At 40.0% G+C, this 13,961-nt stretch overlaps 1 protein-coding gene across 4 annotated transcripts in view; it reads left to right on the top strand.

Annotated features, from left to right (window-relative positions):
* The window catches only part of ccser1 (coiled-coil serine-rich protein 1), a 139,400-nt gene that overhangs the window by 15,299 nt on the left and 110,140 nt on the right, over positions 1 to 13,961 (top strand). For all 4 annotated transcript variants that reach the window (XM_037778696.1, XM_037778697.1, XM_037778698.1 and 1 more), the window contains exons 5-6: positions 4,469 to 4,559; positions 8,346 to 8,451. In XM_037778696.1, the coding sequence (XP_037634624.1) occupies positions 4,469 to 4,559; positions 8,346 to 8,451 (197 nt within the window). The remainder of the gene's footprint in view (positions 1 to 4,468; positions 4,560 to 8,345; positions 8,452 to 13,961) is intronic.

The following is a 13,961-nucleotide window of genomic DNA, read 5'->3' as shown; positions in this document are numbered from 1 at the left end:
TCGTGATAATATCATATTGTGGGGCCTCTGGTGATTCCCACCCTTACTCTTCATGGTAGGTATTTTGACCAGTCATTGCAGATAAAGCACAGGTGTAACAAAAAACAAATAATAATTGATGGTGTGTTCCAGTGAATGTGCTTTCAGGCTTTAATTCGCCAGGCAAAATATACTCGCATGGTGTGGTAAAAAGCAGGCAGGACAGGAAATAGCATGGGTAGGGTTGTAAGCATAAATGAGGGACCACGGCAGGTGAACAACAGTTCTCCACAAAGTTATAAATTATACATTTTCTTATCAAACACTTCACTTTCTTTCATTTCTGTCACTCTCCTTGTACTCACTACAGGCCAGGCAGCACTCCCCCTTCTCTGCTTGTATTTTACGCTATGCAGTCATAAAACACGAATATGAATAAACAATATCTTTTCCGAATGAGAGGTCAAACCGACCCTGTCTCTCTAACGATCCTGCAGGTCAAACTTCAATCAAACTGAATGCTACTAGAAGCATAAGAGGCAAATACATCTCGCGCTGTTCTGCATAGAAATAAACGGGGAGAAAAATCAGGTCTGACCACAACTTAAAGGGATAGTCTGAGTGTTTTGAAGTGGGGTTGTATGAGGTACTTATCCATAGTCGGTTTATTACCTACAGTAGAATGCGGTCAGCACGCCCCCCGCTTGAGAAACAGACAGGAGTACCGGCACAGGAGCAAAACAATACCGTGCTGTGGACAGGGACGGCAGAAAAACATATTTTAGCCACCTAAAAGAAAGGTTCATCTAAAAAAAAAATGTATATCTGTTTAAGTGTATGCAATATTTAGAATATTTTCACCGCTTTATCTTGCCGTCAGACAGCCCTTTCCTTCTCCTTTCCAACGGGGAACCGAACTGAAAGTGAAATGTATCTACAGCAGTAAATTGTTTTCAAACTACCCCTTTAAGCCATGCCTCCGATCTAGCATGCACAATACCAGGGTCGGGAAACTGGAGCACCCAAATAGAATAAAGTTATTTCATGTTATTAATTATACCTGAGCTTTTCTTGCTATATGTCAAAATGTCATAAAAAAGGTCATTAGACATACAGAAGACATCCAATATCTCCATATTAAGTACTTAACCTTCTAGAAATCCTTTTTTCACGACCAGACTACAGTACATATCGCAGAAGTAGGAAATGTAGATATCTCACACTAAATTATGACTGTAGTCATATTTTCTGCCTCAACAGCCTTAGTCACAACATATTCTCATAAAGTTGTAGACTTTTCAAAACGTGATGGGAATCCTGAATTACAATATGTACCTCAGATTAATAGCCATAGGGAAAATATGGATTCTGTTGCTAACAAAGTCAACATTATAAATCACTGGGATTTAGTATTTAACTCTCTTAAATATTAAATGTCATTGGGTGTTGAATATGGAACAGATGTTTGCTTTGAGATGAGTGATTATTCTGTATTGATAGGAGTTAATATTAATAGTAGTGTAAAGAACAAATGCAGGTGATGTAAGTTATGCAGTGTGGGTAAAAAATCTGTTTCATTCAACAAACAGATTTCCAATTTGACTGGACATTCAATCCTTTGCTCCCTTAGGCACATTGTAAACACAGCTGGCTGTAAAGCGTCAGACAGAAATGAAAGTAATTTGTTAGTCCGTATATTTTCCATCGCTGGAAGCCATAATACCTGGCTGCCAAGCCAAATGTCTCTATCTTGATCTTAATGCATGTATCGCCCCAGATGCACACAGTGTGAACAGAAACCAGTGGATTTTAATGGACAGAAAGAACCTCTTGCTTCCTCTTTTCCCTGTTTTGGATGTCATTCTGCTTGGCAGTTAAGAGATGGAGCCATCTGTTAACGAGACCTGAATCTGATATTATCTCTATTAACTCAAGGATTACACTCACTCAAATCACGTAAGCGAGGTAAAAAGGTGACATCGCTGGGTTGTAAAATCATATTAATACATTTCTGTGGTTAGAGGGGCACATTAAAATGGGTAATTCAGCTTCAAATGAAGTCTGTGTGCAATAGTATCACGCGGTATGGGTCTTCATTTCTTTTTCCAATACCTTTAGCTATTAGCTTTAATGCCTGAAATGAGTTCTTCTGTTGAATTGCATTACGCTGAAAAGCATCCTGGTCTTTTACTGATGTTAACTGCGCCGAGCATCTGGTGAAAAAAAAGTAATATAATGTTACACATTCATACAGTACATAGACCCCAATGGCTTCATGTAGGTATGGCCTCGAAGAACATTGATTTAGCTGTTTGGAAATTCCTCTCTATAGTTAGACATGTCACCAAGCATTGAGGCTCTTGTACTCAGATGGGAGGAGATCAATACCGAGTGTGGCTGGGAGGATGTTTATGTCCAAACAACAGTGATGAGAGCTGAACAGAGTTGGTTATTGGATTTTCGGGATCCATCTGCACCTGCCGATACGCCGTGAGTCTGGAGCATAGCAGTTTTTCGGACTCTTGATATTTGCTTTGGATTAAGAGTTTCATTTTTGCACAAAAGTTCAGACAAGGTCTTTCTACGCATCACCGACTTGTTCTCATTTTGAAAATCGTGTCTAAACGGTTGTTTCAGGTAATAAAAAGTATTCAAACCAGGTGAAAGCAATACCCATAGTGAATAATTAGTTCTTGTGAGGTTATCAAACTGCTGAGAGGACAATTCAGCGTACTGTATGAGATTAAAAAAAAAAACATGGTGCTCATTATTACGGGTAATTGTCCTAGGTCTTATAGTGCCCCTATATGGTATGCTGTCTAAATCAAATATGCAGAATCATCTGCAAATATTATTATTTGACCTTTGTAATGCTATGGTACTTTTAGCTCCTGAGTAATTGGAAAGAACCTGCTGATGGTGAGAGTGTGTGTGTGTGTGTGTGTGTGTGTGTGTGTGTGTGTGTGTGTGTGTTATTAAGTGAATATGTTCAAGCAAGTCCTTTTTTTAGTTCCCTGCTGCAATGACAAATATATATATATATCTAGCTACAATAAGCACGCTCTCTTATGCAAGGGTATGTAGTCTTTTTTTAATCAATGTATTTGCCACTCTTTATTCTTGTAGCTACATCTTTTTTTCTGCAGTGGGTTTTCCCTTTGATGACCATCAGATGGCAGTATTGACTTTTGAAATGCAACTGAACCAAAAAGGAGCATCAGGCATCATTATAACCTCATAATAATACCAAGAACATGGGAGCATTTACTGGTGCAGATTTTGTGGTGGGCATTAAGTGGTGAAACATGACTCACTACAGTCAAAACTCATCTGTAATATCTAAAGACTTGTCAAGAGATATTAAAACTGTAATGAGGGTGGGGATACGGTTGATAATTCAGGGCCATCCAGGGTGGAGGGAGGTTTGTAAAACATGGGTTTTTACAGCGTTCTTGACTTGTTATTGCTAGATTTCGGATAACATTGTCACCGATGTCTGAGTTTATTTAGACCTCTATTTGACGGTTTTTGTTTAACATATGTTTTAGAGTAGTTGGTACACTCATTGGTTTCTGTTTCATGCTGTTTGAAAGGTGAGGGGAGGCAGATAATGGCAAAGGGGACACAGGTGAGATTTTGTTACTGGGTGGATATCAACGCTGTTAGCGGTCACATTGACAAAGAACACCCTGTCCTCTGTAAGGTAGATGGAAAAATGTCAAGGTGTTGTTGTTCAGATGGCTCATTTGTAAACTATTTTTCAGAGCCTACAAAGATAATGTCATGAGACAAATGCATTTGAAAGTTTGGATTGTTAATACAATTTTGAAATTCAAACGTCTAAGTAATAGGCTTGATTTGCAACGTTTTTCTTGTGCAGCAGGTATTTTTTGCTTGTGACACCCCAGGGGTGCTGACAGATGTTACACAAACCTACAGCCTGATTTGGCACATTCACTGCTTTCTCAAACTAAGCCCTTATCACAAAACAGGAGCACCAATATGTTTTCTTGAGCATGGATGCAGTGATGAGGGACAAAATATCTCGTTAAGTGCAGGCAAAGGGAAAGAAATCCCATTCCCTAATAAAAATAGCGTTGTTTTTGTTGATCAAAGGTAGTGATTTTCTGTTTGGAGAATCTTTTTCAGAATGTTTTGAACCACCTGGATTACTTTGATGAAAATATTTTAATATTTTGCCTTTAGTGTTGTCATATCTCAGCCCTATTTTTAATTAGTATTTTGTCTTCCCCAGGGTTTGCCAAACCGGCCTGATATTAATGAGTGTTTAGCTAAAATTGTATTAAAACTGTTCATCATAATGACTCGTTTAGACCAACATTTTCATTTTAAAGTATTTTTCTTGATTAGAAAAAAGAACAACCTACATAATCATATTGTTATGAATATAATATTACTATTATTTTGTCAGATGTATATTTTTAAATTGTTCATTGTAAGTTTTGGAGTTTTGCTTTCTTTTCTGCAGGATGTTTTAAACAATCTGGGTTCGTCAGAATTGGATGAAGATGATCTTATGTTAGACCTGGACCTTTCTGATGATCAGCGACATCGACATGGTAAAGTAGATTTTTTTCACCACATAAGATCTGCATCTCTACACCGAAGTCTTTATGGCAAGTGTGTGGGTCAACCATACGAGGTTATGCGAAGTTACAGGTCACTTTAACCAATTTAACCTCTTAAGCCCTAGGGTGCTGAAAGGTGTGGTTCGCCTAGACAGACATACCCAAAATAAATCAAGAATAGCTCCACAACTACCAGGTCTATATGCATGATCTTGGTCTATATGGATAGGTAAGACATCAGATAATTCATCACCAGTGTAAGTAACATTGTGACTGCTACTATGCCTGAGTAAATTGTGATGAACCAAAGGAAACATTTTCATTTTTATCCTTGCCTAAAATGTTCTTCAAGATTAGACAGTGGATAACACCATTATAGCAATGATGACATGCACAGAGATGCCACTGAATTCATTCAGCAACTCCTTGACTACAACTGTGCCAAAGCAGATATAAATAACACAAAGCACATAGATTCTACAAAGGTTTTAGTCAGGATAGGACCAGGCGGACTCTGCATTTGGCTACTTGGATACCCAAAGTGTGCCAAATGGATTTTCTACCTCTTGAAAGGGAAACTGGCTCTAAAAAACTACTGATATCCACTACAGGAGGCTATGTGCACACAATGGAGCCTTTGACCATGACATTTGCCCTGTGCATCATCACATTCTACCATTGTGCACAGTATAAAATCAATAAAAAAGAAAATTGTATAATTTTGACTCCAAATGGAGTAGTGTTATTATAATAATGAAATATGATCAAGTAAAACTTAGATAATAACAAATAAGATCAATAATAATGTAAATAAGATAACAAAGAACAATCCAAAGTCAAGTATGTACATTCAATATAAAAACGTAAAAATACAATTTCTTGTGCATTGATTTTGTACTAAAATATTGAAATCCTTGCCAAACAAACATTGTTTTGACAAAATACACTTGAAGTGTTGTTTTAGTAGCGTTAAGGCCTCGTCTTTTAGAAAATATTCAGAAAAAAGACCACCACAGCATTTTATGAAGTTTTTAAAAGCAGTGTTTTAACACACAGCTCAGCCGCTACCGGGTTCGTCGGGTAAAAGAGGTTAACTGTATCAAGCAAGCATCTGTCTACATATCTGTGCATTGTTGCTTTATGTGGAGGCAATTTCTGTAAAGAAGGACTCGAAAATCAAGAGAAAGTCTTTTAAAGGTTTAATAAACACTTGCAAGTGGGCAAACAACCATCAACATAAATGTTAAGGCTGAGAGCCCAGAGGCTCTCTGTTTCGTGACATTTATACCCTTGCGTGCAGGCTCACAGTCGTATATCTCCCATTGTCTGTCTGACTGACACTTCTGTCCTTTTTAGGGTTACTTGTCCTCAAATAGGCTCTACAAGTTCGTTGACTAGGTGACCGACACCGAAAGAGAAATAGGCCTTAAGGGCAATGAGTGTCACCTGTCATGACCTTAGGAATGTGCGCATGTTTATAGTTTTCCAACACACTTTACAATTACTATAATACTGTAAGTACACGGTTAAAGTCAAATGCATAATTCAACACTATCCACAGCTGGGTCAAATACGAGGTCTTTTACTTTTTATTTTTACGTACATTTCTCCAAAATCATTGTGTAGCTGTCGCTCTGGAAAGAAGCTAAGGAAACCATTCAAATCAAGAGCGAAAATCTGTCACATACAAACCTTTATCTCTCTATTTCCTCACTGTCATGTGTTTCCCTCTTACTCGCTTTTCCTCCGTTCACCCCCTCTTTGCTCTCTTTCTTTCTCTCTCTCTCTCTCTCGCTCTTTCCGTTCACTCTGTGTCTGTCTTTTTCCTCATTAAGCCACCTCTACTCCATCACCTTAAAACATGAAACCAGTACTCTCCCTGCTTCTTTTAACATGTGCCACGACTTTGATATAGCTGCCTCATTTACAGCGATTTATCTCCTTTGTTGTTTTGGCATTTCAGTCACACTCCTCCTGACATAGCACATGGTTGAAAAGTGACTGTCAGAGGAGAATTATTGCTTGTGTTCTGCCACAATGCAGCGTGGAGTGCCATACACAGTAACCCAACCTCCTTTCATATAACATATAAGGAAACTATTATATTTAATGAGTTTGGTGGGTGGCTGTAACCGCAACACAAGTGGATGTGTTAAAATGGACTTAACAGAATATTTCTTAACACATTCTAATGCTTAACATAGTTGTCTTAAGAAGGAATTTACTGTTGTGAGTAGATGTCGTGAAGTGAAATGATTGATTGCATTTGCAAGCACTGTTCTTATTTAATCATTCCTTGCAGGGGCATTATGGTAATTGGGCAAAATTACAAGCACTTGCAAATACTGTCAGCATTGATTATGTTCCAGATTGCAAATGTTTGCTTCATATTAACACACATCAGACTGCAAAGACACAAAATGTACACATCAACTTGAACAGCTGGTGTTTGGCTAATATGTGAATATAATGACTCACTCAACGGGGTCAACATAAGCTTGGAATGTGATCACCTTTCATTTCTGTGCTTCAAGTTACTTAGATACAGGGACTACATGTTTGACTGTAAATACAGAGGCAGGGTATATTTACTCTCAGCTTGACTCTCATCATGTTTGTGTGAGCACGTCTAACTGTGACTCTTATCTAACAGATCTCAGAGTCAATCTATATATAAATGTGAGGTTAGATTCATCTACCTCTACTCGAGGCTACATTTGAGTCCCAAATGGACTCGCAGAATATTACAGTTGCAGTCAAATAAAGTAAAATGCTCAGCAGCACTGTGGGGTAAAGATTAAAACAGGAGCTTCAGCCCTAATAAACTGAATTTCCTGTCCTGGGGGTTGGAGAGTTTTTCGGAGGGCTCAAACACAACAGATTCTCTAAATGCACTGGCTGGTGCAGAGCAAAAGGAGACGCCATCATTAATACACACACTAACACACAAACGTGCATGCTTAGTCATTAGACCTAATGGTTTGCAGACTGTAGCATGAAATTAAAGGTTTGATGGATTGTTCTCATAAAGTCAAGGGACTAAGACTTTGTGCTGGCGATGGGAGAGTAAGGCTCTTCCACAATACTCAAATTAAAGGGACTAATTTAGGTACTCACACACACCTGCACACACTTATTCGGGCAGTATACATAAAGCAGACAGACCACATACATGCACACGTACATATAAAGATATATCCAGACAGACACATGCGACTGAACACACACTCGTCCCGCACACTCTCATTTTTACCTCTCTCAGGTGGCTTGTTGAAGCCTTTATTAAAAAGCAAGCAGTTTCACAGCAATTTATGGCCAGCAGTGTTCAGCTGCAGGGCTCAGTGTTCCTAATCCAACTGTGACTCATGCCCTGTGGAATTAGACGGGGACAGAAAGAGAGAGACAGCGAGACCTTTACAAAAGACATGAAGAAATGCCAAATCTCGGCTTTACCACCAGTTTTTTATTCCAGACTCTTCTACACTGCTCTGTCAAATTTGCCATTAAAAAGTAGACGCATCCTTTTTTAAACAACTGATAGCATTGTCATTACTCAAACCTTTCACTGCTGAATTTTAATAAGCTACCTTGTGACACGACTGGTGTTTTATCGCTCTAATTTAATTTGGGAGGAGATGTAAGTAGACAGTTGTTGTTTTTGATGAGTGAAATATGTAGTGGTCAGGTTAGGTACTTTTGCACATTTTAGGTTGTCAACTGAGATTAGAAAAATCAATGTGATATAATGACTATATGTGTGTTTGGGTGTGTGCACAGTGTCCAGAGAAGACTCCAGCCAGTCCCTGGCCTCCTGTCTCAACCTGCTCCCCTCCCCCATGGACCCATCAGGAGATCGCATCCCAGGGAGGGAAAACAATCAGAGGTAAATATGAATATTTGGATTAATATACTGTGTTGTGTGCTCTCCCTGTACAGCTATAGGGAGAACGGTGCTGTCAGTGTAATTATGTGGAGCTTTTGAGCAGAGTTGTCTTGCACTCTAACAAAGCGAATGAAGACAAAGAGTTAAAAATGTTGTGCATGGGTGTGTGCGTATTTGTGTATACATGGGCTAGACATAATAGAACCACAAAAAAGACAGCAGAAAAATGGTTTGGTATTGGCCGGCCTAAAACTGGATTCAATCATATACAATTGGAGCATATGGATGGCTCAACAACCTGTTTTCAAGCCCACTTGTCCACAGGGACATTTATCCTCTGAACAGTATATCTTCATTACATTGTAGCTACAATATAGCTTTTTTTACACCACACACTCCATTGCCACTTGAGAGACAAAAAGAGAGAGAGAGAGAGGGTTACTGTCTATTCCAAGAATTGCTGATCTTGAATGTTCCCTGTAAATGCGTAACATGTTTTATGTCTCTCCCTCCCTTGGAGATGAGACGGGACTCTAGCACAGAAAGACGGAGGGTAAATAAATAAATAACTTCTCCTCGAATGAATATGCAAGCTGTCTTTCTGTTCTCCTCTGTCGCCCGGTAGCCGACGGCTGAAAGAGAACACTTAGAGTTTCTGTTTTTACGTGTGAGTACCACTGCCAAGGACGGTTCCATATCTGATCTGATTTGGCCACTTGTTTCTTCTTTACGCTCAGGAATCAGAATAGGTCTTTCTGGGCACGCAGAGAAATGCATGCACACCCACGCATATGCACAAAGATGCGTACACACCCACAGAGCAGCTTTGTGGATAGGGCTTATTTGGTTTTATGGAGCCAGTGTGTAATAAAAGGGTTGTATCGTCTCATATGTCTGACAAGCCAGCAGATGATTATACTCTCAGTGCCTCTCTCTCTACTCTTTGGTTGAATTTATTTTATTTCTGCCGCACCCATATGTATTTTGTCTATCCATGTTTTGCCCTAATTAAACTGGCTATGAGCTTCTTTGTTAGCAGATAGTGCAGGTCAACTTGTGTGAGTGGTTTTGAAGTAGAGGTTGAAGGATTTATACTACACCATTGAGACATTGGACTTAGCCTTGGCTTCTTTTTTTCTGATGAGGGTTTTTATCACGCTTCTAACACTCTTTGAATGTTGTGCTGAATAGAGAGACACTTTCTCAGTCTAGACAGTGTCAGTGAATCATGCAAGTTGGGAATCAATCTTTTCAACCCATCCAAGGTTTTTTTGTCAGATATTCATTGGTTGTTTCATTTATACTGAAGTCCCACTTGTCTATGAAAGCACTGGAGGGGCATCCATGTCCAGACATACATAAATATTAGCATTTTTCCTCATTGTATACAAGGTGAAGGCTAAAATATCATTCGTCAATGGTCAGTTTTCTTCTGTTTGATTGAGATTGCTTGGACTGCAGCATTGTGGTTCAGGATAGAAATGCCATAATATGAGGAGATGGCTTCAGACCTTTCCATTCAATTTATAGTGCTGCTCTGAGATGACCATTCAGTTTTAGACTCTTTGTGCTAGTGATGCTAGCAGCTCGGTGAAGCTGTACTTGGGCACAGTGGTACTTTAGCTACATGCTAATCTCTATAAACAGAGTATGTATTCACATGTAGAATCTGGAGGCAATGGGACAAGATTTTGATATCGGAAGTGTTCTGGTTTCTGTTTGTAATCCAAGTAGTATTGACCAATCACGTTGGAGTAGGTTGAATGCAGCGCAAAAGAGGCGGAACGCATTGGCGGAAATGCAATCTTGGAACCTATTGGCTATCGCTCTGACGATGATTTAGCTTTTTATTGGTTTAAAATTTGCTTGTAAACTGGCTACTTGTGAAACAATCCGGTCGCACACGTCGTTTATCAAATGCAACTCCAGTCTTGCGTCTCAAGTTGCTTATCGGACTGTAAACAATGAGCAGCGTTCGGAAAAGGAAGTTTCGGCTGCTGGCTACAGTGAAACCCCAGAAATACAGCCCCTTGCCCCCGGAGGCTTATCTGTCGTCAGACCGATAGCCGATGGGTTCCGAGATTGGCTAAATGCTAACATGCTTACAATGCCAACATGCTGATATGTAGCAGATATTACGTTTATGGTATGATATTTACCATATTCCCATCTTAGTTTAGCGTGTTAGCATGCTAACATTTGCTAATTAGCACTAAATGTCAAGTTCAGCTTGAGTCTGTCTGGAAATGTCATTTGTTTTGAAGATATTTGGCCTTAAACCAAATTATTGGACAAATTACATCTTTGACTTGATTATGGCGCTAAATAAAATGTCAGTGCATCACCAAAGTTACTCTTCATCCTGAGGGAGACATGAATGTGTGTACTAGGGCTGTCCCAAATACCATTTTTTGGGCTTCGAAGCTTCGGTGAGAAATATTCGAAGGTAATCGCAGCTTTGCGCGCGTCGCAAAGCAGCAGGCTGACATCTTCTTCTGTCTGTCTCCATCTCCCCCGTTTCAGTGCCAGGGACAGTGTCGCTGCCGCACTACGGTACACAGACCCACTTCTACACATAACAAACAGTGATAATCATCTGAGAATAACTGATAATAATGTTGAATAGGAATAATTTTGTAGGATTATTGTATATATATATATAGATATATATATATGTATATATATATATAAAATCCAATAGTTGTTGAGATATTTCAGTCTGGACCAAAGTGGTTGTGTTGGAAAAATACAAACATGTGCACATTCCTAAGGTCATGACAGGTGACACTCATTGCCCTTAAGGCCTATTTCTGTTTTGGTGTCGGTCACCTAGTCAACGAACTTGTAGAGCCTATTTGAGGACAAGTAACCCTAAAAAGGACAGAAGTGTCAGTCAGACAGACAATGTGAGATATACGACTGTGAGCCTGCACGCAAGGGTATAAATGTCACGAAACAGAGAGCCTCTGGGCTCTCAGCCTTGAACATTTATGTTGATGGTTGTTTGCCCACTTGCAAGTGTTTATTAAACCTTTAAAAGACTTTCTCTTGATTTTCGAGTCCTTCTTTACAGAAATTGCCTCCACAGTGGTAGACCAAACTGACTAACTGATTGACATTTCCATCCCCAGAGCTAAGCTGCTAGCGTGGCTAAAGGGGTATGTATGCAGTAAATTCACATTTAAATCATGGTATGCCTGAGTGATGACCTAATTCGCTCCTCTTTTATATGCCACCTTTACAACGCAACAGTCTGCGCTACAGTCTTGAACCTTTTACTGCAGAATGACTCAAGCCCAAAACCGTAGACACATCACACAGTTTAACAGTGTGTGTGCTACTGACAGCGAGACAGTGATGTGATATAGTGGGCTTAGGGAGAAGTGTGTGTTCAGTTAACTTCTCCACAGCAAGGGAGCAGTTTTTTGTAGCTGAAGTGCAGAGCAGCAGAGTAACCTCAAACACCATTAAAAAAACAACTGGATGGAAAGAACAGCTACACTTCGATAACAAAGCACACCGTTGAGGCTTAGATAGACTTTAAGACTCTTCTTTCTTTTGATTTCAAAGTGAATTTGACATTGTTTTATTTAAATAACCATGGGAGCCACGTCTAAGTTTCTTACCCTGATCAACACAAGGCTGCTGACATGTGTTAATTTCCCTCTGTGATTGTTCAACATATGCACTGATTTCTTCTTACAGATCGTTTCACACAGATTGTACTGGAAGATGTGTAAAGTCTGTGAGTGAAGAAGCTGAGATTGGAGAGGGGAAAAAGAGAAAAATGTGTTTGCCCAGGGCTTGCTCTTTCTCTCTCGCTCTTTGTCTCAGGTTCCATATTCCCTCAAGGGGACATTGATTTGCTGGAGGCAAAGCTAGCTCCCATCTATTCACACACAAGAAAACACAAACACACACACGCACGCACACACAGACACACACACACATACACCTGTCAGTCAGTCAGCCTGTCCAGAGAGAGTATCAGCTGCAGGATACTGCTGGCTGTCTGACAGGCTGCACTGAACATCTGCTGTACACACACGCACACACGCACGCACGCGCGCGCGCACGCACGCACGCACGCACACACACACACACACACACACACACACACACACACACACACACACACACACACACACAGTCTCGCATGCATACCTCCTCTTTGATGTATGACAGTTGGATGATGTTGATGGCATGCATTTAATTCTCTGTGTTTATTACTTTGTAAACATTAATATCCCAATAACAAATACAGCTATAGCAGTAAATACCATGTGCTAAATATTAGTTTCCATTTCTTTGTGGGTGCATATACAGTAGGTGTGGAGAGATGGAAGGAGAGTTGGGGAGAAAAGAAAGACTGGAAACATCAGAACATTCTCCACTTATTCAAGTGAATATAGGACAAAGAAATATGGAGTCACAATGTCTCTCATCTCCTCAGTCATGCTGCACAGCAGCTGGTGAACAGGGATCCGTCAACAGAGACACAGTATACTCTACAATAGTTTTTTAATCATGTAATCACTGACAGCTTGGGATTAAACTAAGAGGGCGAAAATAAAGGGAAACTAGAGCATGAGGTTTAGTGATGCCACTTTAGGTCGATTTTTTTAGAGCTGCAACCAAACGGCAACTTCCGGTGGTGAGAAATGAAGCTAACCAAGGCCTATATAAAGGAGGCTGGGTCACGCGTCATATCTTCGGGGGTATAACACATGCGCAGTAAAATCTGGCATGCACTCGCCAAAATTGAGCCAATCGCAACACTGCGCATGTGTTATACCCCATACCCCAAGACCCAAGTCCGCCCGTGACCCAGCCTCCTTCAATAGGTGCTGAAGCCAACGCGGAAGTGCCAAAAACTGCAGTTCATCGAATGGCCACTTGAGGCTGTCTCTAAAAGGGAGTCAATCCCCATAGACCCCCATGTTAAAATGCCCAACTTTACAGCAGAAATAAACATTTACAGCCTGGTACAAAAAGAATGGTTTTGGTCTCTATAGTTAATATCTCTGTTTATGACAACTGCACGGGGGTGAATTTTTATATAACTCAACCGTTTAAATTACATTAAGGCTTAAAGTTAGACATGATTGAGGGCGTGGCCGTTTTGAGTGACAGGTGGGTGCCGTTCCAGGCCGCTTTCCACCAGCTGTCTGCTCTGCTGCGTCACCCATTATTGTGTCGTCACTGCCAAAATGGAGACGGACGTCACAGGGCCACTCAGGGTGACGTCACAGAGACTGCGTCCATATTTTATACAGTCTATGGCTGCAACTAAGGATTGATCATCACTGATCATTATCGATTAATCTGTTGATTATTTTCTAGATTCATGGATTAACTGTTGTGTCAATTAAATGTGCAGAAAGTAGTGAGAAATGCTTGTTATGAGTCCAAGGTGATGTCATATTTTGTCAGACCAACGGTCCAAAACCCAAAATGATTCCGTTTATTGTCATAGAAGATCAAGAAAAGCAGAAAATCCTCACATTTGA

Source organism: Sebastes umbrosus, chromosome 8, assembly GCF_015220745.1.
Source record: "Sebastes umbrosus isolate fSebUmb1 chromosome 8, fSebUmb1.pri, whole genome shotgun sequence".
Taxonomy (NCBI): Eukaryota; Metazoa; Chordata; class Actinopteri; order Perciformes; family Sebastidae; genus Sebastes; species Sebastes umbrosus.
Note: the sequence above shows the minus strand (reverse complement) of the source record. Positions and strands in the feature narration are given on the sequence as shown.